The sequence below is a fragment of the Artemia sp. Qi Xiang Cuo genome, chromosome 5 (assembly GCF_049724085.1).
Source record: "Artemia sp. Qi Xiang Cuo chromosome 5, ASM4972408v1, whole genome shotgun sequence".
Classification (NCBI taxonomy): Eukaryota; Metazoa; Arthropoda; class Branchiopoda; order Anostraca; family Artemiidae; genus Artemia; species Artemia sp. Qi Xiang Cuo.
This window is the reverse complement of record NC_142798.1, coordinates 51,024,994-51,052,673: the sequence shown is the minus strand read 5'-3', so window position 1 is coordinate 51,052,673 and position 27,680 is coordinate 51,024,994. Positions and strand designations below refer to the sequence as shown.

Here is a 27,680-nt window from a genome sequence, read left to right as displayed (position 1 = left end):
GGAAGATAGACACGCAACTGGACAAAATCTCTAATATAAAAGCAATTTATTATAAAATCACACAGTTCAGATTGTTTTCTTTAAGCGTCAAACATAAAATGATTGGAATACAACTTTTTTTCGGTCTCATAATCTGTAAGTCAAAAATACCAAAATGACCTAAAGTTCGAATTGATATCTTTGGGTCCTTATATATATATATATATATATATATATATATATATATATATATATATATATATATATATATATATATATATATATATATATATATATATATATATATATATATATATATATATATATATATATATATATATATATATATATATATATATATATATATATATATATATATATATATATATATATATATATATATATATATGTAGTTTGCTCAGGAATTCAAATGCAACACGGATTTCTCAGCCCAAACCTCGAACAAGCGAAAACAAAACATGTCTTTCGTTTATGCTCAGAAAATTTCCCAGAAAAAGTTTACACGGAAAACGGCACTGCAAGAAGGGTTGCCATTCTAGTGATTTATCACTGTTTCTAGTATTTTTATATTGCCTAAACAAAAAATTACAAATTTTGCACATAAATCACTAGATAATTGAAGAAAATCACTATATCATCCAGATAATCACTAAAATCTAGTGATTTTTTGTCACCGGGTGACAATCCTGACTGCAGGAGGTTAGCTGGACATTTGAATGAGCCAGATTTGTGTTTGTTGCTAATTTCATAACACTAGCATTTTAAATGGTGCTATATCGGCACCAATTCGTAAAATTAGTAAAAGGATACCATATCGTAAAATTAGTTTTCATCCATTAAACAAGCTAAGCAAAAATATTCAATTCGAATTAGGCTTTTGAAAGACCTTTCACTTTCCCTGAAAATCCGACCCGGGTGACGAGGCATGACAAAAAATAAAAAAAAGAACTTGACATAGTTTAAGCGGGGATCCGAATTATCTTCCAAATGGAATTATAATTAGGCCACTAAACATAAACACTGTGCACAAGATTTTAGTAGCATCGTATATAAATTGTTTGGGTTTTTGCCTAATGTAGTACGGTAGCCTACTACTTAAGAAAATTACATTGCATAAAAAAAGGTTGAGAATCAAATTCTAAGTATAATTTAAAATTCGACAGGGAATTACATATAGATTATGTATAAGTATCTTCAAAATAATCAAACAAGAACAAGAAACTCAAAATAATATCATTGGAAAATTCATAGAACTGTGAAGGCGACGAAAGCAATTTGACTAAAAAAATCTCGTTTAGAGCACAACTAAATTTTCAGCTGTGAACAATAAAAATCAAATTATAAAAACAAATGAGCTTTTCAACCTTTCTTGATGAGTATTAAATGTTGAGAATCGATGCTTGCTTGATTTACTTGCTAGATTTCGTCGCCTTTTTGAACATATCTATCTATAATCAGAAATAGAAAGAAAACACGTGTCCTTAGGTACTTCCAAATTATTTACAAATAATATCTTATAACAAACACTGTAATTTGCGACTGAAATACTGCCCATGTTTTACTCAGAGACCTTGACCTTTGTTAAATCTTCTATTTGCAGACATAAATTATCGTCTAATTTCGTGGGAGCGCACCAGGTAATTATAGGTATGCAAGATTCTTCTCATAATATATTTATTACGACCTGGCAAAAAAGTCAGTATTCGAATACACGTGTAGCTTCAAATTGCAAACAATTATGGCTACATTTTCCACTTATGGTATGTAGGGTTTAATAAGAAAATATATAGATGGCACCCTATCAGACCTCGAATTAACTGCTCGCATAAAATATTATGCCAGTATAAAATATTATACTGGCATGCCAATAAATTGAGAGGCAGTAGTCAATCCGGACTTGGCCCAGTTAAAGATAGGAATGGGGCCGTAATTAGCGATAAGAAAAGAATTAAAGAGAGATGGACTGAATCTTTTGAGAATGTGCTAAACCGGGATAGAGCTCCAGGAATAGATACAGGGGGAAATAAAAAAATTTGCGACACATAGAATATGAAGGAAGATTTGATTTGTGAGGATGAATTAACTACATTACTAAAAGGATTAAAATATAAAAAGGCTCCAGGTGCTGATAGGGTAGTAAATGAGTTTCTTAAATATGGTGGCTCTGAGGTTAGAAATAAGTTACTGAAGATTATGAATATGATTTTTGAAAAAGGGGAAGTAAAAAATGATTTTATCAAAACATTAATTAAGCCACTATATAAGAAAGGTGATAAAAAGGAGTGTGGTAATTAAGGCATTAGTCTGGTCTCTGTAGGTAGCAAATTACTAAGTAATATGATACTTTTTAAACTGAGAGATGCCGTAGACAAAGTTTTAAGAGAAGAGCAGTGCGGTTTTAGAAAAGGTAGAGGATGCGTCGACCAAATTTTCACTCTTAGGCTAATAATTGAGAAGTGCCTGAGTTGTCAAACACTAGCAAGTCAAACACTATGAGCAAGCGTTCAATTCTATTGATAGAAGAGCTTTAACAAAGGTTGTATCTTTGTATGGTATACCAGACAAATACATTAAAGTGATGAGTGCTATGTACGAGAATAACATTACTGCAGTTAAGGTAGGAAATGAGGTTAGCAGCTGGTTTTGTATTAAATCAGGAGTTAAGCAGGGTTGTGTTCTATCCCCCTTTATATGGAATATTTTGATGGACTTTGTCTTAAGGAGCACTGGAAAAGCAATGGGAGACCAAGGAAACAAATGAGGAGGAAAAAGTCTCCTTGACTTAGATTATGCTGATGATTTTAGCATCCTAGATGAAAGTGTGAGCAAAATGAATGAACTTTTAGAGGTTTTGCGAGTTCAGGATTCCAGAATAGGTTTGAAAATTAATGTTAAGAAGACTAAGTCACTAAGACTAGGAATAAGTGAGGATGGAAAGGTGACGTTGGGTAATGAAAAGATTGATCAAGTGGGCAGCTTCACTTAACTTGGTAGTATTATTAGTAAAGACGGTGGGAGCCGTGAAGATATTAAAAGTAGAATAGCCAAGGCTCTGGGTGTTTTTTTTTAAAATTAAAAACTGTTCGGAACAATAGGAAGGTAAGGCTGCGAATCACGAGTATAATATTGCAAAGTATAGTGAGGACAGAAGTCAAATATGCATCTGAAGCATAAGTGTTTTAAAAAGCGCATGACGATTTGCTAGATGTTTTTTAGAGAAATTGCTTAAGGATTGTTCTGGGTACCCGGCTGACTGACCGTATTTCAAACAATAGGCTCTATGAAAAATGTGGTTCAATATCGCTCTCTAGGGCTATAATGAAAAAAAGGTTGAGATGGCTAGGTTACGTTGTGCGGAGGAAGGATGACAGATTGCCGAAGATTGTTCTTTTCGGCCAACCGTCTAGGGCTAAGCGAAAAGCAGGTCGTCCTCGTCTGGGGTGGGAGGACGTCATAAAGGAAGATTTAGACGAGCATTAAATGCTCGGCTTTGCAAGACCACAACATTTTCTGATTATTCAACAAGTTTTGAGGATTTGGAGTTTTGTTTTTTTGAGACTTCATCGCAAATGACGGCATTTTTCTTATGTGGAAATATAAAAAATAAATCCTATCCTGCAGATATTCAACAATTAATGCAGCAACGTTTTGCCGTTATATTTAGAGCTTAAAAGCAGTCTTTCCACAGAAATTTATTTTGATTTTATATGTCCACGGTGTACACATATTCGCCTTGACTAATAGATGAAAGGCCATGCAATAGGAAGAGGGGTTGGGGGGAGGGGGGGGGGCTAATGCCAAAAATCAGTGGTAAAACAATTACAAAAATAATAAAACATCCTTTGGAATTTTATAGGCTGTTCAGCAACTGTGCTATCTCAGACTTTTGACATTCCACGAGTCCAACCATTAACGGAAGAGCAAAAGTTACGAAGACAAGAAAAACATTTCCGTGTTTCCCCTTATTCGGTAAGACGATCTTTCGCTCGAAATCTTGGAAATAAAGCCGAAGAATCAGACGAGACTGGGACAAATGCAGGTAGTTTTGCAAAATCTTTTGATTGACACTTTTTCTATTAGATTTCAATCTTACAGACTGAAATTCATGCTACCAAAATATGTTTTAATGCATATATATATATATATATATATATATATATATATATATATATATATATATATATATATATATATATATATATATATATATATATATCATGGGCGCCCATAAGCTGAATTCCAGGGGGGGGGCAAACCTCGTCTAATTGGCACTTTTAATGCTATATAATAGAGATCTCAGAACAAAAATATAAAAATGAGGCAGCATCATTCAGCCAGGGAGGGGGGGGCGGAGCCCCCCCCCCCTGGCTGAATTATTAAAATTATTAAAAATTTTATTTATTTATTTATTAATACCGACGGCGGTAAGCTATACAAAAAGCTTGTCGTACTATTTTTTTTTTTTTTTTTTTTTTTTTTTTTACTGAGAATTTACCTAGAATATTAAAAGTGTTTTTTTTATGGAAATTTTTTTAAATATTCCATGAGAGGTATTTAAGACGAATATGGTGAATATTCAGACAAAGGTCTGTCCTCCCTTCGTTAGGAAAAATATGCATAAGAATAGTGCTCAACTAGAACCCTCAAACCTATACTGAGCCGATCATTGTACAGGTCCCTCATTGTCATATCTTGAGGAATGGCTTTGCCTGTTCCGTGGTTGCCCGTTCCGTGGTTATTTTCAGCACATTTTATGTTCTTAGCTTAAATAGTCTAGCTAGAAATTGTCGCTTCACTTGAGACAACGGTCTCTTTTTTTGGGATGAACTGTCAAAGTGCATTCGTTAATTCTTTGATGAGCTATGAAAGAAGAACATTCGTTACAATGAGGCTACATCGAAGAACTGTCTGAAAAAAAAAAATTACTTTTTGTATTGAATTAAACATCTTTTTAAACGCGTAGATCTTTTTATAACCTGTAGAATTCTTTATAATCTTCATAATCAAGTACGTGTATTGTTTGTTTTGAACGTAGATAATTTCGGAGACCACACTGCCTTTCCATGACGATAAATAAAAGTTCAAATAGGGATAAAATCCTTTTAATAGACAGTGATGATAGAAATTCACAAAAATACCAGATATTTCGGTCACATATACAGGGACCGTCATCAGTAGTAAAACATGTTTTACTACTTTATGACGGTCACATCAGTAGTTTTACTACTGATGACGGTCACTGTATATGTGACCGAAATATCTGGTATTTTTGTGAATTTCTATCATCACTGTCTATTAAAAGGATTTTATCCCTATTTGAACTTTTATTTATTGTTTTGAACATATTGTGCGATAATTGATTTTGAGCCACCACTGGAATTTTTATATTTGTGTACAAAGAGGACTAAATTATCCTTGCAGTAGATATTTGTAAAATACTTTATTATTGAGTTTACAGTATTTTAGCTTAAGGTATTCCTCCCATGATGCATCATATTGATTTTTAAGAAAATGAAACTGTAGTGCATAAAACACTTATTACTGAGTTAGTATTACTGAGTTATGACTGATTATTTTTTATGCGCAGTATTCTCCTCTATCTCCGAATATATGCAGAAATTTCAAGCTTCTAGTTTTGTAAACTAGACAACTTTTGTCCATCAAAGACCCCGCTTGGCTTGGGCTTTTGCCCCTTGCAAAATGGATAAATCTGAGAATATGAGTTTAAATAAAAATAAATAAAACATGTAACATCTTTTCTTTTGGGAGATTGTTTGGGTCTGTAACAATTATGAGTTTGCAATTATGAGCTAAAAGTAAGACAATAGAACATTGAATATTAAATGCTTTTTATTCCCTAATCACAAATTAACAAAAGACATTTTATGTTGTAGATTGAACCTCTTTTCTGGCTAAATATGTTTGAATCGTGATACGGCATTTTAAAATAGCGATTACAATAATCACTCTAAAGCAATTTTGAGAAATGATTTATGACCCAGAATGAGGATTATTAGCCGAGTCATGGGACTTATTATGCATTCAATGACCTTGGACAGACTCTCTTTTTATTACTGACAGTGCACATTGCACTACAAAAGTTATTTCTATCGGCTGATTTCACGTGGAAACTCAGCCTTTCTCAAACAGTTTGTTGTAGCGAACTGTGAGTAAGGAGCCATTCGCCTCAATAGTAACCGAAACTCTAAGAAACAGATTATTGATAGCAATAAATACATCAAAAGGAAGAAATTTTGATGCTCATTCGAAATATGTAAATTTCATCAAGTTTAAACCTCCCATCATAAGTTATAAGCCTGAAAAAATTTACTCAGACTTTGGAAAAAGGAGGAAACACTCCCAAAACATCAAGTGATGTTAATAAAAATCACATCATCAAATTTAGCATATCAGAGAGAGGTTTCATTTTCCTATATACAAAAAAGTGGAATCTTGCATTATTTGCCAGAAGAAAGATGAAGGATACCTGTTTGTTTTCTGTTTTTTCCACCGGTGGGATTGTATCGAACCACTGGTCCTAAGAAATTAGAAGACGGCTTACCTCGTCGGAAATCAAATGTCCTAGTGCCATTTTTAAACGGCCAAAAATATTGGAGGACAGCTATCCCCCCTCCCACGTGTTTTCCCCCAAAGTTTTTCAATCAAAATTTTGAGGTTTCCATTTTGTTCAGCATAGTCGAAAGATCTAATAATTATGTTTAGAGTATGACTTGACCCCAAAAGCTCCCAGGTAAAGAGCTGCAAGCTATGAACCGTGCCCATTGTTTATATATAGTATTGGCTATTGGGAATTATATAGATATTTGTCCCGGGGATTTTTTGTGGGGGAGGGATATTGTCGTCGGGAGGGAAGTTTTCGGCGATGAACCTTGCAGATGAAATTTTACATGGGGGGAAATTTGCCTGAATTCCAATACAAAATTCGCTTTAATTGTCTTACTTTCTCGTGGCAATTCCACTTTATATTTGAGGGTGTTTTGGGGGAACTGTTCGGTGGAAATTTTTAGCGTGGATAGAATTCTCTTGGTAATTTTTCTATGAGGGGGGGATTATCCACAGGAAAAATTTTTCATGGGGGAACTATCGCCGGAATAAATGTTCCACGAAAGAATTATAACCGGGAGATTTTCCCCATGGAGAAATTTTGCAGGTGGAGGGGGGTAACTTTCTGTTTAGGGAGGGGGGATTTCCGCAAAATGTTCAGTGGAAATTTTCAGCGGGGTTAGAATTTTCTTGGCAATTATCCCACGAGGAGGAGATTATCCACAAGAAAATTCTTATAAAAGATCCAAAGACGAACTGGCCAGCCATGACAAAAAGCACAAGATTTTCTATTTTTTCTTCATTTTCATTTACTGGCCATAGACCCGTTTGTCGCCTTTATATTCATTTCTTTGTGTTTTTAGGAAAAATTCTTCATGGGAGAACTATCACCGGGATAAATGCTCCACGGGGAATTATCACTGGGAGATTTTCTTCGTGGGAAAATTTTGCTGGGAGGGATAACTTCCTATTTGGGGAGGGGGGTTTCCGTGAAAAAGAAATCCGTATATTGAGCTTCAAAGTTAAAGAAAAAGTGGTGCTACACGGTGGCGCATTTGTTCCTGTAAAGTCACGGTTAATATGGACATTTATCTTAATGCTTAATTTGACTTAATTGATGTAGTTGATTCTTAATGAAATTGAGCTTAATGATGTATAATTGTGCACCAGCTATTATGAAGGGGTGGGTTATTGTGTAGGCGGGGAGGAGGCAGATGTCTAAAAGAGTGCATTTTAATGTCCAGATTGTCTAACTCTCCACCGGCCTTCACATAAATACATAAAAGGGTATTTGGGGGGGGGGGGTGGGAGGGTGTTGGGACTAAAATCTAATCTCCGTTCATTTAGATTAAGCTGGAATAATGGTGCTATAGGATGATACCTGTCTTTCTGTAGCAGAAAAATGTGTGATTCCCTGCTGTTGGTTCCTTACCTGAACGTTTAATCCCTTGCCTGTTACCCTGCTGTTCGGTTTTAACTATTCAAACTAAGAAAAAGCCAAGGACTCATCATGGGTGCAATATATATATATATATATATATATATATATATATATATATATATATATATATATATATATATATATATATATATATATATATATATATATATATATATATATATATATATATATATATATATATATATATATATATATATATATATATATATATATATGAAAGTTATGGAAATTAGGTCTTAGAGGATGACAACCACCCTCACAGCCCTTGGGGTAAGGGTTGTAATTTATGCCCTGGGGGCATATAAGGTGTTTATAGGAAGTGTTGTCGTAAAAGATCAAAAAGGGCTCATTCGATAAGAAATCAAATCGATAAGAAATCTTTTCCCTGAAAAGAATATGTCAATATAAAACGAAAAGAATTTAATTAAAACAACTTTTTCTACAAAATAAGTTTTTCAAAGAAAAATAAAGAACTCTATTAAACCAAAAATGAGCAAAAGTAAAATAAAATAAATCTACCAAGCGTGAAACTACCACAAATCAGCGGCGATAAATAAATGAAACCCAAAACGAACAGAAATTACAACCGAGTCAAACTCAAAACGACCAGAAATTGACATAAATTGTGCTCAAAGCCCCTATGCCTTCCCGAGGATTGATTAAACAATGGCTGATTAAACGACCGAAAGTGACATATGTTTCCTGCTTGATTTTCTTTATATTCAGACTAAACCCTTGCGGAAGTCTACGCTGATGAAAATAAAAATATAGGGACTAGGTCGGATAGAGCCCCTAGAGTGGAAGCAGAGATGTTAAGGATGGACGCATGATGTTGTAGGGTGAATACGAACGATCTAAATCGATAATTCATTGTAAGTGGGACTTAGATCAAATAATTCAAGCAAATAAAGATGGCTTTATTAGAAACGCTCTACAACATTTGGAAAACATTTCCCTTTAAAAAAAAGTGATTTACAATAAACTGTTCTTACAAAGAATTTAAATCCGATGTTTGACACAAAAATGAAGAAATTTATTTTATAAACAATTATTTTTGCTAAGGCTATATTCCCAAGGCTTAATCAGCCAAGGCGTTTAATCACAAAGATTATCTGCAGTAAAATGGGTGCTATCATCCCCCAATATAAAATTTCTCCTGGAAAGCTCAGTCCCTGAAACTTTCTTCCCCAAGGGGAATTTTCATCGTAGTGAATATCCCAAGCAGAAAATACCCCCCCCCCCGAACAAAAATTATGTATACTTCCCAATTACAAATACCCTAGGTAAACAATAGGTACGTTTGGTAACTTATAGCCCTGTCCCCAGGGCTTATGGGGGACTATGCTATCCCCAAAGGTACAGCTATTGAACTTTTCAACTATGCTGAAGTAAATGGCTATAAAAATTATTATTGGACGACTTTGGGGAAGCGCTAGAGGGGGGCTTACTGCCCTCCAATCTTTTTAGTTGCTTAAAAAGAGCAGTAAAACTTTCGATCAAGTGAGTCCCCTCCCGATCTTCTAGGATTACTGGTTCGATACGATCCCCCCTAGAAAAATAAAATTCAAAAAAAAAGAAAAAAAAAGAAATATGAATGATCTTTCTTCTGGGGAAAAAAATACAGAAATCCTCATTTTTATATATAGGAACTTGAAACCTCGACAGTAGAGTTTCCTGATATTCTAAATCTGAATGTGTGGTTTTGATTAATATGGCTCGACATTTTGGGCTGTTTTTCCCATTTATCAAATACTGGGAAAATGTTTTAATGCCTACTACTTTTGATGGGTAACATCAAACTTAATGAACTTTATTTATTTTGAATCAGCAAAAAAAAATTGATTCTATTGCTGTAACTACTGCTATCAAAGCTCTGTTTATTCAGTTACCATCTTAATACTGCTTTTATTAGTGTTTTCTTTTCTTAAGCTAAAACTATTTAAAATGATTTTTATAGATCAGTTGCAACAAGTTAATGTCCTCCCAAAGTATTTTGCAACTAGCAGTACAGAACAGCTTCAGAGATTTCAACGCTTGGATAGCGATGCTGTTATATCCGGTAGACAGATTTCAGACGCTCCTTTTCCAGTCTTTCTAACACTACCTCAGGTCACTTTTTCTTGTGGAAATCGACTGCCAGGTTTTTACGCCGACCAATCAGCTGGATGTCAGGTATATTAAGAAACACCATCTATATTTTATTTAGGTTTCACAAATACCTTAATAAAAACTATCGCTTTTTGTCTTAGATTTATTTTAGGTGAATTTATGCAATCATTATACAATTATGCTGGAAAATAATCTTTAAAAATAATTATTTCGGGCGAGTGGGCCCCACGTCCTTCCATGCGTATAAGTTGATTGCGATGCGAGAGCCTTTCAACTTGTTTGTTTATTTATGCCTTCAGTGCAGATTGAACTGCTGGTAATCGCTATGCTTCGCCTGTATTTGTGGTTTTAGTGACGAAAAAAAAGAAGCACGGCTATCATATTAAACCCATTTGGCTTATATTTCCGTCAAAATTTTCAGGAAGAGATGCTCAGAGGTTTAAAATCTTTTTAAGTTATTTCCAGATTTTTTGGTAAAAATATTACAGATATTTTGTCTCCGTCCAGGGGAGGAGAAAGAGGGGTTTATTCCTCTTGAAGTGTCTGTAGATAATATCTTGTACCCCATCGTCTTTCCGTTTACAATTAAAAACGAAAATAAAATACTGAAAAACGTGGTAAAACTTGTAATAGGACATTGTAAAAACGAAAATAATTTTTTTTATACATGATAATGAAAGTCCGAATATTTCGGCTTTAAATCCAGAAGTCTTCATCAATGGGAAAACAAGGAAAGAAAAAGAATAAAGTTTAAACAAACATACATAAAAAAGAACATCAAACAAAGGAACACTTTATAGAATAATGAAAAAAAATCAACCAGGTTCAATATAATGTTTCACACAAATCAGAAGACAGGATGTCTGATATACATGGTTGTTTGCAGGGACGTAGCTTCAGCATTTTTTTTTGGGAGGGGGGAGGGTTAAGAGGCGTCCACATCCGAAGATTCAAGGGGCATGGGCTATATAACGACTTTTTTCTCCAAACTATTGGGGGGCAGCTTCCTCCCTTGGACATCAAAAGACGCCACTGGTTGTTCGTAACCGTCTGAATTATCTTCCGAAATGGCTTCTTTGTCCTTGGCAATGTCTGTCTCTGTAGGTACCGGCATTTTGTGTAGGCATAATCAGTGTCTATAATTTTTTGGTTTTCTAATGTTCTTCTATATTTGAAAACTTGTTTTTTAAATGAAATCCATACTTCAATAATAACTACTATTTTATCCCAACAAGTGATCCTTTTAAAAGTACATGAAAAAGTGAACCTTGCTGCTGTACATTTAAATGGAGAAGATAGACGGAATAAATTTTCGGAAAATAGTTTGCGAAGTAGCAAAAGGTGTGTTAAAGAGGGACGTTAAAAATACAGCTAGGAATCAAGGGTAGCGCAATAGGCAATAGCGCTGCCTAGGAAAAGAGTGATGTGGGCGCAATGACTACTTCGTATCGAACGACTTGTCGTAAAATATTCGAAAAGGGCTCATTCGATTGGAAATTGAAACAAATAGTGCCCTTTTTAATAGTCAAAACTGATTGGAGGGCAAATAACCCCCTCCCATGCCCACCATTTCGCCAAACACATTCAATCAACATTTTGAGATAGCCATTTTGTTCAACATAGTTGAAAGGTCCGAAAATTTTGTCTTTGACATGACGCCCCCCCCCCACAGCCCTCAGGGCAAGGGTTGTAAGTTATGCCCTGAGGGTATTTAAGGTTTATATAGAAAGGGCGACCCTAAAAAATCTGGAATGGACTAATTGGATTAGAAATCAGATGTTCTAGTGCCCTTTTTAAGATTGAGAGTTATCAGAGGATGGATACCCCCCCCCCCCCACATCTCATATTTAACTGAAATGAATCTGATAGAAATTTTGGGATGACCATTTGTTGTCGCAGAAACTTCGAAAAGAGCTCTTTCAATTGGAAATTGTAAGGGCTAGTCCTCTTTTTAATAGTTCAAAGTGATGTGAGGGCAACTAACCCCTCTCCCACGCCCACCATTTCCCCAAACCCATCCAATCCAAACTTTTAGATAGCTATTTTGTTCAACTTAATTCAAAGGTCTGGAAATTATGTCTTTGTGGATGACAGCCTCCCCAGAGCCCTCAGGGCAAGGGTTGTGAGTTATGCCCTGGGGGCATATAATGTATATACAGCAAGGGTTATCGTATAAACTTCGGAAGGGGCTCATTGGATTGGTAATGAAAAGTTCAAGTGCCCTTATTAAGATTCAAAGTGTTCAGAAGTTGGATACCATCCCCCCCCACACACCTCGTGTTTTCCCCAAATGCATCTGATAGAAATTTTGAGATGACTATTTATTGTCGAAGAAACTTCGAAAATTTAATTGTAAATTGAAAGAGGCAGAGCCTGTTTTAATAGTCAAAAGTGATTGGAGGGCAACTAACCCCCCTCCCACGCCCACCATTTCCCCAAATACATCCAATAAAAACTTTGAGACAACCATTTTGTTCAACTTAATTGAAAGGTCTGGAGATTATGTCTTTGAGGTTGATAACCCCCCCCCCCCCACAGCCCTCAGGGGATGGGTTGTAAATTATGCCTTGGGGGCATATAATGTATATATAGAAAGGGTGATCGTTTAGCCTTTGGAGGGGTCAAATTGGATTGGTAGTCAGAAGCTCTATTGCTCTTTTTAAGATTCAGAGTGTTCGGAGGGTGGATACTCCCCCCACCTCTTATTTTGACTGTCTCAATCAAAATTGAGATAGTCATTTTGTTCAACATAATTCAAAGGAACGAAAATTATGTCTTTGAGGATGACCTTCCCGCATCCCTCAGGGCAAGGTAAGTTATGTAGTCGGGGTATATAAGGTATATATCGTAAAGATGATCGTATAGACTTCGTAGGGGGCTCGTTGGATTTAAAATCAGAAGTTCTAGGGCCGTTTAAGATTCAGAGTGATTGGAGGGTGGATATACCCCCTCCCAAACCTTGTATTTTCCCGTAGTGCATCTGATAGAAAATTTTAGATGGCCATTTGTTGTCGTAAAAACTTCGAAAAAGGCTCAATTGATTGAAAATTGAAAGCCCCCCCCCCACGCCAATCCATTCCCAAAACACATTTACTCAAAAATTTTAGATAGCCATTGGCAACAAGCCCTCCCCCCCGCCCATCAATTGCCGAAACACATCTAATCAAAATGTTGAGATAGCAATTTTGTTCAGCGTAGTTGAAAGGTCCGAAAAGTATCTCTTAGACAACCCCGATACCTTCTCAATCACAGAACATAATTTTCACTGTACTGGCAAAAATGGCTGTGGATTATCAGTTTAGTATAAGCATACTTAAATATATTCATTAAAGATTTAATAATTTTGAATTTATTAAAGCTAACAAAGTTAAAACATTTTAAACGTATTTGTTTATTTAATTCATACAATAAATAACTGAGTCAAACTCAAAAGAGCAAAAATTAACATTAGCAGGGCTGAAAACCCCCATGCCTTCTCAAAACCAGAAAATAATTGGCACTTTACTGAAAACAAAATACATTTAAAATGTTTTCACTTTGTTTTTATTTGTTTAAAATGTTTTTACTAAATATATGAAGGGGGAATTCCTCCTCCTTGCACTCCAATTACAGAGCGAGTGTATGGTGCCCTTTTTAAGAGTAATAAGAGATTAGAGGGCAAGAAGCCCTTCTCTGAAGCTCATTCATTTTCCAAACACATCCAGTCAATTTTTTAAGACAGCCATTTTATTTAGCATAGTAGAACGGCCCAGCAACTATTTCTATATTGTAGAGTCAATCTAATGTTTAACCTCCAACAAATTGCAACAGTTTTAATTTTGGTACATATTTAACCAGAAAAAAAATATCTAAAATATATAAAAATTGGCCAAAATCGGACGAGGCAAAATTAACTGTTTTTCATTTTTCCTTCTAAAATGACGACTTTTTAAAAACCACTTAATTTGCACGTATTCAAAGTTGGTAATAGTTAAATCTGGTACATATATTATGAATATGCACTTTTTTTTTCCACGTTATGCCCCCCCCCCCCCCCACCGGCACATAAATCAAGCGTCGATATAGGTCTGAGAGCAAAATTACGCGAAGTTGAATTCATACAAGAAAAAATTTGACTGCTAACGCAGAAAAGAAGTCGTGTCCATGTCAATTTACCCCCACCTTCCCATAACCCACCACTCTAAACGTGACCAACTAGAATTTTTAGAATCCAATAAGCAACTTCTCACAACTAGCTAAATCATTAATTTTAATTTGAACAACAAATCAAAGATAGTTTGAAATTGTAAAAGACTTGGAGATTCATCACATTTATTTAATTAATCACAGATCTTCTTCATCTTCAATTTCCACCTGGGAATTAGAGCAACTAGTTCCTTTGCATGATTTGCAAGCAATGTCACATTTTATACCATTTCGATGAAAGCTGTACCGGTCACTATCACAGAATCCCTTACGACCACACTTCACGACGGTGAGAATTTTCTTTAGTGCGGTGGAAGATCCGTGGGGATAGGATACAGATTACCGTTCTTAATCCTCCATCCCCAAATCTCAGGATCAAGGACAGGGCTCTGAAGCCTGATCCAATCTTGTACTTGAAGATAGTTCGGAAACAATTAAATTTTGCTGCTCCTGAAGTAGGAGGTAGATCTTGGGAATGAACGAAATTGTAGACGTTGCTACTTTCTGCTGAAAAACTCGGTGTCGGTAGCTGTACAGATCGTCAGTTGATTTTCCACCGTACAATAGAGAAAGTGCAGCCTCTCCCGCCACTTTAATCTCTTCTTTCGAAGCATTAATCCTAGAAAATTTTGAAAATTTTCCCTAATGTTTTCTTTGTCTCTCACCCGCTTAAGCGCAATCCCTTTGACAAATCCATGTAGACCTCCTGCGTGAGCAAAAGGAAGCAGTGTTTAGGTTTCAGTCCCAATCTTCTTAACAATACCTTCGATTTCCCAAGTTGCACCTGAAGTGGTTGGCGAGGGCTCACTGTGCAGGTAGACCTTGTGGTGCTCAGGAATACAAAAATAAAGTAACAACACCAAAAAGTCGGTATCGTCACTGATAACCATAGTGTCCAATGACTTAGAACACTCAACCGCTATAGGCACAATAAGCAAGTCAGCATCAGCTTTAGCTTGGATGGTTCTCAGAACTTTGCCTCGCAAATAATCAGAGAGTATATTGACAAAACGGGCTTTATTCTTTATGCACAAAAGGAATTCTTCTTTTTTGGTGGCCTGTCTAATTTCTGGGCTAAAAAGTACTTCTCATCCAGTGACACGGTTTCGCTTATGATGAGTTACATATTTTGTCGAAGCAGCGATGTCGTAGCCATCCAAGACAATAATGGCGTCTGGATATTTGGCCGAAACGTAGTTCCAGTATCGGTCTAAGATCTCCGAATATGTTTTTTTTTTGCCCAAGGAATCCTGTGAAGCAAATCGCCCCCGTCTAAGACGTAGGTGTAATTCAGACTATTTTTTCCCAAGATAGTAGCAATTTCTGAAAGTCGTTTGATAGCTTTTACCAGCTCTGGTTTATTTGGCTTTCGGAACGTGCCAGAACCATCAAAAAGCGACGCAGGATACGAGCGAAGTGCATATTCAAATGAAGATTCTTTGTCCATATTCAGTCGTTTGGATATAGTTAGAAGATACTGAAACAGTAAAGAAGGGTCTAAACGGTGGATTTCTCCCCCATTTTTTTGCTTTGCCATCATAAAGACTACCTGATCCTTTCGTTTGAACAAATGCTCCTTCAGAGATTTTCCCTACCATTCCGTCAAGAATCTTCTTTCCGACTTCCACTTCTTTTTTGGCGTTCACGTTTACTGCAGCAGTCCTGCCAGTAGCAAGGCGTTGAAGCGATGGCGGATCAATTTCGAAAGGGACGACCACTCCAAAAAGTCCATAACTATTTGTGTGTCTTTCCAGCCCCTCTGCTGCCTTGAAATACCACACTCTTTGTGTTGGTCGCTTGTGTGATACGAAACATACGTCAGTTTCTACATTAGAAGATTAACGTGAGCACAGGCTGGACGTCCCATTACCCACTGAAGTCTCTGTACTTCTGCCATTCCTCTACTTCTAGTCAATCCGGTTGCAGTTTTCAGATTTCTCATCAGGTCTTGTTCTCTGACCGAATTTGTAGATCAACCGGCCCAGAATCTGTCCGATCTTCTCACAAAGTATTGGCCTTTTTCGAAAGACTGGAAAAGTGCTGGGCTTGTATGTTCAAGTCTGTTTATCTACTATCGATACAGCCTCACCGACTTCGTGTAGTTGATGTGATCAGCTTCTGTGAGATAAGGGAGCATGTCGGAAACTGTTTGCAAATGAAGTTTCCATTGACCTGTACGTCCAGCTCTGAGGAAATTTCGAAGAATGGCAACCATGTCCATGTACTGTATCCAAAGTTTTCCTGTTCGAGTCTCGTGACTTCGTTCTGATTTAAGAGCCGACAGCTTTGGCCTTCAAGAGACTTTGAAAACTGGGACATATGTTCGAGAGAAGCTCGTCTATCCATTACTTTTTCATATAGGTCTTTGATTTGACTAAGCTCGACCATATTCAATCCAAGTTCTGTAGTCAATTCAAGTTCTTCATCTGAGTTCTCGTCTACAAGTTTCTTTATCAGAATCGAGGGAAGTGCTGCGTCTACAATGGTATGGGCTAGCAGTGCTAGAGAAATTGCCATATCACTTAGAAGGTGAGGAAGTGAATCGGAAACGTACATCAATTCACAGATTTCCATCAGTCCAGATCCATCCATCAAAGATACAATGGCACCGACAAAACTCGTGAGGGTGTGGAATCCTTCTAGTCTAACCACTACTTTCGCAAGACTACTTCAAGGTCCTTTTGCAGCACTAATCTTCAGGGACTTCCAACACAATGGCTGGTCAAAGGTTACGACCGGATTAAATCCGTACCGTTTGCCCTGATGGGCAATGAATGTCAGTTTGGAAACGATACAATTCTCGTCACTTGGAGGAAGATCGATCATAGGAAGAGAGAAAATGATGTCTTTACCGGGATGCAGGGGTGAATCTCCAGCATCTTTATTGGGGAGGGGGGGGGGACAAGAGGGGTCCATATCCGGATAGTCAAATGGCGTGGGATTTTTAATAATTTTTTCTCCAAATTATTGGGGCGGGGGGGCAACTGGCCCCTCTTGCCACCCCCAAATGACGCCCCCACCGGGACGGTCTCAGACCATGACTAATTGCATGGTTTGACTCCAACCTGGCCTAGGTTGATTGAGATGCTACGACGTAAGCCAAAGAACATTTAAGCTTGAAATCTTATCTTCCTCGAATCCTGGATGAAGAAGATCATAATACATTGTCGAAAGGACAGAATCATTTGACTTTCGTTAGACGATTCGGATTCTTCCAGCTGCCGGAAAATTTTTAGGTGTGTGCAAAACCATTTATCTGATTGGGTGTTCGTGAGGGGGGGGGGGGGCAAAGGCAAAATATGCAAGATACTAGGCCACGACTTTTCTTACCATTTCGGCGTAGAAAGTATAAATTTTCTCTTCGTGCATCCGACTTTGTGTAATATTTAACATATATTAATGCAAGTTTTATCTCACGTGTATGTGTTTGTGGAGTCAGAAGGTTCAGGGATGACCAAAACACAGAACTGAGTCCATATTCATGATCTATGTACCTGATTCTCCTATCACCGACTTTTTAAAAGTGCAAGTTAATGATTTTTTTTTAAGTCTTTTTTAGAAGAAAAGATGAAAATACGTCAACTTCACCTTGACTGATTCTGGTAGATTTTTTATATGTTTTAGAGAATTGTTTTTTGGTTTAAATGATACCAAAATCAAAACTGTTGCAATTTATTTGAGGTAACCCTTAAAACTAATTTAGATTGACTGTACTATTAGGGATATTAGGCATGTCAACCCCCCGCAATTATGCAATTGGCCTATTATGCTTTAAAACTAAATGTCTTTTCAAAATAAAATAAAAGGCGTTGTGCTAAATGGTTGCCAATAAGACACCTCAGCAATATATCAAGAACGACTGGGGGTATTAAGTTGAAACTTTTGGGCTTACTATTATTACTACTTCTGCTCTTACAATTTCAATAAATAAATAGAGCGTAAAGAGTATCGAGTTTGTCAAAGAGCATTGATAGAGTCTTCTGGGAATGATATTAAGTTTTATTTTTCAGGTCAATTTCAGGAGCTATAAAAATATATTAAAAATACCCTTTGTGTCAGGATTAAAAATTGTTGGAAAATCTTCTCCAACATACAAATAACAACCTATACTATGGATTCTTATAGAAAAAAAGACAGAAAGATATAAAGTATTTTTTCCATGAAAAAGACTATGTCAATAAAAACGAACAGAAATTAACTTAAAAAACTTTTTCCACAAGACAATTTTTTTGAAGAAAAGTAAAGAGTTCCATTAACCCACGGATGAGCAAAACGAAAGTCAAATAATCTTCCAACTGTAAAACTACCGCAAATCACAATCAATAAATAATTGAAACTCAAAACGAACAGAAATCACAATAAATAGCCGAGTCAAACTCAAAACGAGCAAAAATTAACATGAGCAGGGCTGATAACCCCTGTGCCTTCTCAAGACAAGACCACAATTTGCGCTTTGCTGGAAACAAAACACGTTTGAAATGTTTTAACTTTTCTTATTTTCATAAAGGAAAAATTATCAAAAGTTAACGAATAAATGTGAGTGCATGTTAATTTAACTGACAATTCACGTTCATTTGTTTTGTTAAGTAAAGAGCGAGTAAAGAGCACAATGTTTTTTTTGTTTTTTTTTCTTAGGCCAGGGCACTCTATATCGAAGAACTTGTTGTAGAAACTTCGAAAAGGGCTCATTCGATTGCAAATTGAAACGGCTAGTGACCATTTTAATAGTCGAAAATGATCAAAGGGCATCTAACCCCCCTCCCACGCCCACCGTTTCTAAGCCACCATTTCACGCCCACCATTTCCAAGCTTTTGAAAAACTTGTCATGTGGAAAAAGGTTTAAAATTAATACTAGGGAAAACGCTTTAAGCTTGGTAGAAGAAACTGGTCTTGAAGGGGTGTTTACAAAAAGGTTTAGAGTGAAAAATTTTATTAGAGTAAGAGTAAAGTAAGGGAATCAGAGAAGGCATTTAAATCAAGGAGGATAGTCCAGGAAGTGTGTAAAAAAAGGCCCTAACCGGAAACAAATTCCAAGAGAAATGATTCTTTGATTACCCGACTCAGAAAAATGCGCTCATTTCAGATATACAAAGTTTGCTCATCTAACTGTTTCACAGATATGTTTTTTTTAGGTTGAGGTTGATTCTGAGGAATTGAAATTCGTCTTTCCATTTATAGGCCTACAACAACAAAAAGGATGTCTAGAATAAGGTACTGATCGCGATGATTATGAAAATCACTTTTATTTGAAGGTAAAATTAAAACTTAGGTTTTTGAGGTTGAGGTTGATTTTAAGAAGGTGAAATTCGTGTTTCCGTGTAAAGGCGCACAACAACAAAATTGATTGCTAGAATAGGGTATTAGATCACGGCGAATATGAAAATTACCTTTATTTGAATGTAACACTAGAAATTAAGTTTTTGAGGCTGAGGTTGATTTTGAGGAGGTGAAATTCGTGATTGCACATAAAGGCGTACAACAACAAAATTGACATCTAGAATAGAGTACTAGATCACGGTGATTATGAAAATCACCTTTATTTGAAAGTAAAATTGAAAATTTTATCTAAATATTCTATCAGTTTCAAAACCCTATCGCGACCGATGAGACCTCACAGTCCCAAAATGTAAGAATCCTTCGGGCGCTTCTAAGTCGTGGAAATATATGGAAATGATAGACATACTGAAGAAGTTCATCCAAGCAGAGCGTATGGGGAACTGGGGTCTTGACCTTCAGGCTCAAACTTGGATCTTGTATATGCAGCCCAACCGTACATGCCCACGCCCTCCTTGGGTGCGATTCAACTTGCCATGTCTGCGGCATTGGGAAGTCAGCAGGACTACAGCTTCTGATAAAAACAACAAGTTTTACGAATCCGCTACAGTTTTTATGGACCCACTATCCACCAAGCACGACATTTCAGAATCTGGGGACTCCAGGCTCAATTTATGCCCTAAATCAATTCCGTCATCTCAAATTCATCGAAAAAGCTACAGCATTTGCTTCATATGTAGAATCTAAAGTTCTCTGTCCCACCAGCGATGCTTGCAACTTCTGTTCATTTCGAGTTCATTTGCAAGTTGAATCATGGAAAACTCTGGGATGTAATCTCAACCCTGCCCATTACGGTTGGGTACTTCAGAATAGATTATACAGCCCAATTTTTGGTGGACTCTCTGCTGCGCCCCCCCCAACTCTCTCCTTGCAGTCTTTCACTGTAACTGCCAAATCAACTGCTCAAATATGCGATGCACTTGCAAAAGAAATGGCAAAAAATGCACTTAGGCCTTTGAACAAAGGGAACAAGTTGTACTAACTATGTTACAACTTAGTTTCTCGGAGTCGATGATCTGGAAGATAATGAAGATCTGTTTTTTTGTTTATCTCATTTGTATATTGCATAACTGAAAAAGTCGTATGTTTTATTCGTTACTTAAACCATCGAAATGGGCAATAGTCGGCATTTTACATTTTATGACCAGTTTCTTTTAAGATTCAGCGTGGCATAACACTAATGGGACATTTCAATGTAAGTTTTAATTGTACGTTAAAATAAAGGTAATTTTTATAATCACCGTGATCTATTACCCTATTCTAGACATCAATTTTGTTGTTGCACGCCTTTATATGGATACATGAAAATGAACCTCCTCAAAATCAACCTCAACCTCAAAAACATAATTTTTAGTTTTTAGTTCAAATAAAAGTGATATTCATAGTCACGGGGATCTAGTACCCTATTATAGATATCAATTTTGTTGTTGTACGCCTTTATATGGAAAAACAAATTTTAACTCCCCAACAAATTTTATCAGCCTCAACCTCAAAAAACCTAATTTTGGTTTTACGTTCAAATAAAGGTGATTTCCATAGTCACCTTGATCTAATACCCTATTCTAGATATCAATTTTGTTGCTGTACGGCTATATAGGGAAACACGAATTTGACCCCCCTCAGAATCAATTTCAACCCTAAAACAGCACTTCTCTTTTACTTCAAGTCTCTTATTATATGATTTTTACGATGAGATGATTCGCTTTACATTTGAATTGTTTGGCGATAAAAGGGGACTCCCTTTTATCGGCAGCGGGGACTCCCCACTGCCCCCAACTCTCTCCTTGTAGTTGTTCACTGTAACTGCAAAACCGACTGCTCAAATATGCAATGCAATTGCAAAAAAATGGCATGAAATGCACCTGGGCCTTTGAACCTGGCAAGGGAACAAGTTGTTTTAACTGTGTTACAACTGGGTTTCTCGGAGTTGATGATCTGGAAGACAATGAAGATATATGAATATTGTTTTTTTTTGTTGTTTTTTTTTATCACATTTGTATGTTATATAACTGGAAAAGTCGTATGTTTTATTCGTTAGTTAAACCATCAGAATGGGTGATGGTTGTCATTTTGCATTTTATGACCGGTTTCTTTCAGATTCAGCGTGGCATAATACTAATGGAACATTTAAATGAAAGTTTTAATTTTACTTTTAAATAAAGGTAATTTTCATAATCATCGTGATCTAGTACCCTATTCGGCTGTCCTCCGACAAAACCTAGTATCTACATCTGAGTAAGTTCCGAGAAAAACGCAAAAACGTTGTTTTGCTCTATGCATTTTTATCGTCTTTATTTAAACAATAAAGTTATGATGCTCATTCTATTGTGCTGCTGATTGTTTTCACTGATAAACTGTAATTTCTCAGATACTAGATTTTGGCGTAAATGTCGATTTCTAGTATGTACATACTAAATATGACGCGAAAACAATGGTGAGATCCTGTGTAGATACTATGTAATAGCAACGAAACTAAGCACCGCAGAATAATTTTGTTTACACCATTGGATTCCTCGTGGTCTAATTAAACGGGATCCACCCTTAACTAAAATTCGAATTTTTTGTAGATACTAGATTTTGTCAGAGGACAGCCGTATTCTAGACATCAATTTTGTTGTTGTACGCCTTTATATGGATACATGAATTTCACCTGCTCAAAATCAGCCTCAATCTCAAAAAACCTAATTTTTGGTTTTAAGTTCAAATAAAAGTGATTTCCCTAATCACCTTGATCTAATACCCTATTCTAGACATGAATTCTATTGTTGTACGACTATATATGGAAACATGAATTTAACCCCCTCAGAATCCATCTCAACCTTAAAAAAAACATATTTATGAAACAGCTAGATGAGCAAACTCTGCATATTTGGAATCAGTGCATTTTTCTGAGTTGGGTCATCAAAGAATCATTTCTCTTGCAATTTGTTTCGGGTCAAGCCTATCCATTCCTGGAATAGGAGTGAATAGTATGAATAGTAAGAATAAAAATTGCCGAGGATCAGAGGATGCAGCCAGACGGAATTATGGTAAGATATTATATTTAGCATGTTTGGAAATTGAGAGGAAGAAGGCTGTAATGAGCTTATATTAGTTAGAGATGGGGACTAGTCCTCAATTAGTGATAAGGAACGTACTGAAGAGAGATTTGTTGAACATATGCTAAGAAAAATTACTTCTTGATTTATAAAGGCGTGCTTGAAGGGGCTCTAGCCCTCCTCACATTTAGGACACTTCTGGTTATGGTATTAAAACGAACAAAATTAAATGAAAAAACAAGTTGTCTTTCAAATGAAAGTAAAGAGCAGCATTAAAATTTCGAACGACTAGAAACTATTCCATATATGAGGGATGCTGCCTCCCCTAGATCTCCTGGACTTTATGCTAAAGTTGCACTTTGTGTTTCAGTTCCTTATGAACAAGTATTCAAATTCAAGGGCTGTTTGAAAGGAAGTATTTTCAAAGCCCTATAAAACCTTAGCGTAAAGAGAGGGCGCTGAAGATGGAATAATCCTCTCATAGATGGAAATATTTCTGTTCGCTTAAGTTTTAATGTTTCACTTTTCTTTCATTAAGGTCATCGAAATAGCATATCTGCGATATTTTGCAAACAGCTGAGGGAGGGGAATGGCTTTGAAGCTTTAAGGTGTGCTGAGGAGAGGAAAGAAGGCTTTGTATTTTTTATTGACGGGAGAGAGAAGAGGCTATACTATTTTGTGTCCAATCCAACAAAACGTATTTGCACTATCAGCTCCTATGGGACTTGTAATTTATACACAGTTAAATAGCGAGGAAAATCAAAACACATTAAATGCTGCCAGATCACCAAAATGGCGTGTCTAAAGTACCTCCGCAATAACTGAACGTTAAAGTGCGACACAGGGTGAGAAACTAGATCTAAATCAACAGGCATTGAGTTTATCAAAATACCGTACGTGCAATAGATTCAGAACTACTTGAAAGATGAAGTATAAACTTTCAGGTAGTGATGAATAAGGAAGGGGGGACGAGCAGGGAGACTCTAAACTTTGTGTTGGGAGGGTCAATTAAATTAGTTTTGTCTCCAGTTCACCTAAACTTTTTTGGACAATAATGTGCAATGGATGTTATAATTTGCTCAAGGTCAACCAGTGTCGTAAACTAAAGGACATTAAGTGCTGCCAGGTTATGAAAATCCAGCGTTTGAAATATTTTCGGGAGATAAAATTAAAACTTTTAAGTTGTTTTTGGGGGGAGGGGGTGCGGATCTTTAATTTTAACTTGGAGAAGGGGCCCGGACAGTTTATCGGATCAACCTCTTTTGCCCCCTCCCCCTAAGAAAAATCCTGGATCTGCCCTTGTCTATAGTAACCGAAGCTCCTATATAAGATAAAGTTAAATTTTGTTGTTTCTTTCCCAGAAGAAAGATCACGGATGCGTGTTTTCTTTTCTTTTTTCTTTCTGTTTTTCCAGGGGTGATCATATCGAAATAATATTCCTAGAAGATCGGGAGGGGGATCAATCGAACGCAAATTAAAAATTCTAGTGTCCTTTTTAAGTTACCAAAATGATGGGGGAGAGTAACCCTCCTCCCACGCCCCATTTTTCACCAAAATTATCCGGTCAAAATTTTGAGATAGTTGTATTGTTCAACATACTTGAAAGATCTTATAACGATGTCTTTAGGGGTAAAGTAGTCCCCCCCCCACAGTCCATGGGAAGAGGCCTGAAATTTATTAAATTTGCCCATTGTTTAAGTATTGTATTTGCTATTAGGAAGTATACATAAATTTTCGGGGGAGGACTTTGTGCTTGGGGGGGGGGGGAGTTTCCATAGGGAGAATTTTCTCTGAGGGCAAATTTCCTGGTGAAATTTTACACGGGGGGGGGGGGGGATTTGACAATTCTTTTACGTAATTATTTTTATTTGTCTTACTTCCTCTTTGCCAGCTCAATTTTGCATGTGGAGATGTTCTGGGGGAATTATTCAGGGGGTATTTTCAGTGTGTTTGGATTTCCGGAAAAAAGTTTCTAAGGAAGGGAGGGTTGGAGTGATCGACAAAACGATTAGAAGCTAGTCTTCTTCATATTAAGCATTTGAAGGAGATCTTTTAGACTGAATCTTCCGCAAGAAACTTTACAGGGGGGTTTTCAGAGAGGATAGAACTATCTGGAGGAAATCTTACGGGGGGACGGGTTGCATTGTACCTTACCTGGGAGTAAATTTTTTGTTTACGGAAGCTAAATTTCCATGAGGGGGACATTATTTGAAAAACGATCAGAAATTAAATAAATTTTTTTTTTTTTTTAAGCTGAAAGTAAGGAGCAACATTAAAACAAAACGAACAGACATGATTTCGCATATAAAGGGTTGCCCTTCTCCTCAATACCTTGCCCTTTACACTAAAACTTGACTGCTTATCCCAATTTTTTAAGAACGGCTCTTGAAACAAAAGGGCCGTTAAGTTAGAATAGTAACCTTTTTTAAAAGTGCTAAGAGCTTGGGCATAAAGAGCAAGGTGTTGAGGAGGGGGCAACCTCTTCATAGTCGGAATAATTTCTGTTCGTTTTGAGTTTTAACGTTACTCCTTACTTTCAGTTTTTTTTTTTATTTAATACCATAAAATGACTATGTTCAATGAACTATGATATGATCTTTTCTTTGTCACGTTGTTAGTGGACTTCAAACAGTTAGTGTTAAGGAACAGAAAGTAAGGAACGACTTGGCTGTATAATAAACAAAGCTCTATGAAAGAGAATTTAAGAACAATAAATACATCAAAAGAATTGGATTTTATACTACTACTACTGCTACTACTAACAACTCACTACAGCACCAGGCCACCTGAGGCTAACACAGCCACGCACGCTCCTTCTCCATCAAAATCTATTCAAAGCCCCTCCCTTTTTACACCCTCCCAGGAAGTTCTCATTTCCTTTAGATATTTCTTTATGACGTCCTCCTACCCCAGACGAGGACGACCTGCTCTCGTTTAGCCCTAGACGGTTGGCCGAAAAGGACAATCTTTGGCAATCTGTCATCCTTGATCCGCACAACGTGCTCGAGCCATTTCAAACTTCCTTTCATTATAGCCCTAGAAAGCTAGATTGAACCACATTTTTCATACAGCATATGGTTTGAAATAAGGTCAGTCAGCCGATTACACAGAACAATCTGTAGGCCATATCTCTGGAAAACATCTAGCAAATGTTCATCCGCTTTTCGGAGCCCCCATGCTTCAGAGCCATATTTGACCACTGTCATCACTGTAGCTTCTAATATTCTAATCTAGGGTTGCAGACTAATCTTCCTATTCTTCCAAACTTTTTTAACTGTGAAAAAAACACCCTGAGCCTTGGCTGTTCTACTTTTAATGCCGATTCTAAAGATATAAAACCCATTAAGTCTAATACTGCCAGTAAAACTACGAGCACTAGCAGTTTTGCCTGATTTTCAAAAATGGAGGAAACACCTCCAAAAAGTCCAGTGATCTTAAAGAAAATTACACCATCAGATTCAGCGTATCAGAGAACACTACTGTAGACTTTTCAAGTTCCCATATAAAAAAAAATGCGGAATTTTGTATTATTATTATTTTTTTGGCCCGAAGAAAGATCACGGATTCGTTTTTTTCCCCAGGGGTGATATTATCGAAATAGTATTCCTAAAAGATTGGGAGTTGGTCATTCTAACGGAAATTAAAAATTTTAGAGTCCCTTTTGAGTGACCAAAAATATTAGAGGGCTGCTACCCTCCTCCTCCGACACTCCTTTTTCCCCTAAGTTATCCGATATAAATTTTGAGATAGTCCTTTTGTTCAACATAGTTAAAAGATCCAATAGCTTCGTCTTTAGGGGTAACATTCCCCCCCCCCTCCGAGTCTGAGGGTAGAGGCCTTTAAGTTACTAAGTTAGCCCATTGTTTGCATATATTATTTGTTTACACACATTTGTCGGGATCGGGGGAGATTTTGTACTTGGGGTGGGTTTTTGTAGAGATAACTTACTGCGGGGAGAGGAATTTCCAGGAGATATTTTACACTTGGGGGAATCTGACAGGATTCCTACACGAATTTCAGCAAGGTTGGGACTGAAAGGAGGAAATCTCACGGGGAGTTGCTATATCCCTCTCAAATCTCCCTAAGAGTTTTGACACTTTAAGCCCCTATGGAACATGAATCTATTCACGGCTTAGTAGTGATATAAATCGAAAGATTATATTCACCCAGCCCCACAAATAAGATATCAGCATTCTCAAAAACGGCTAGAAGAATTCATTTGGCGCTTTGTGGTTTCGGCTACCGGAATTCATTTGAAGCTTTGTGGTTTCGGCTAGCGGAATTCATTTGGAGCTTTGTAGGGCGAGGTGGACCAAAACTTTTGACTTGGAGGAAGGGGTGGAACCCAATCTGAGACACCATTCATATCAAGAACCAAGAATAATGAGGGGAAGTGGATCTAAAATCTTGAATCTGGGGAGGTGGGCAAATAGGAAAAATTAAAAACATCTAATCTCTAATCTGTTTAAAATGTTTGGCTGTACGAGTCCCTGTTGAACTAGAACATATACTTGGTGCAATAGCGATGTAAACAAAGGAGAAAAAGAACAATATGTGCATCCAAAATACGAAAATAGCGGTTGTAGATTAGCCATCAGATTTTAAAACAAAAAAGTCCAATTTATAAATAGATAGTTGTTTTCAAAAGATTTCAATTACCCCAATTGAACTTTCAGGTTTATCATCAGTGTTTGTTTGACGGACGTCGATATACACATCTTTGTGGAGTTGGCACAATTTTTAATCAAGAGCACTTAGTATGCGATCACTGGTATAATTATGATTGCAACAAGGCCCAAATCGACTCAAGAGTGAATGAAAGATACCAAAGGTTTTTTACTACTCAAGTGCCTACGCGACAAGGCTAAAAAGTCTTAATGTTACTGCTTAGATGAGAAAAAGTAAACTTTGTTTGACAGTTTCATTACATTTGATTAGTATCATGTTTACAGTACTGTTTCATTAAAATTCTTTGAATATAAGTTGT

General features: G+C 36.6%; 1 protein-coding gene across 1 annotated transcript; it reads left to right on the top strand.

The window, feature by feature from the left end:
• The first annotated feature begins 86 nt into the window (after positions 1-86).
• On the top strand, positions 87-27,680 carry LOC148952237 (uncharacterized). Its single transcript, XM_089088886.1, has 4 exons — positions 87-135; positions 3,857-4,039; positions 9,984-10,198; positions 27,370-27,680. Exons 1-4 carry the CDS (start codon positions 99-101, stop codon positions 27,559-27,561), a joined length of 627 nt encoding a protein of 208 aa, XP_088945012.1. The 5' UTR covers positions 87-98; the 3' UTR covers positions 27,562-27,680.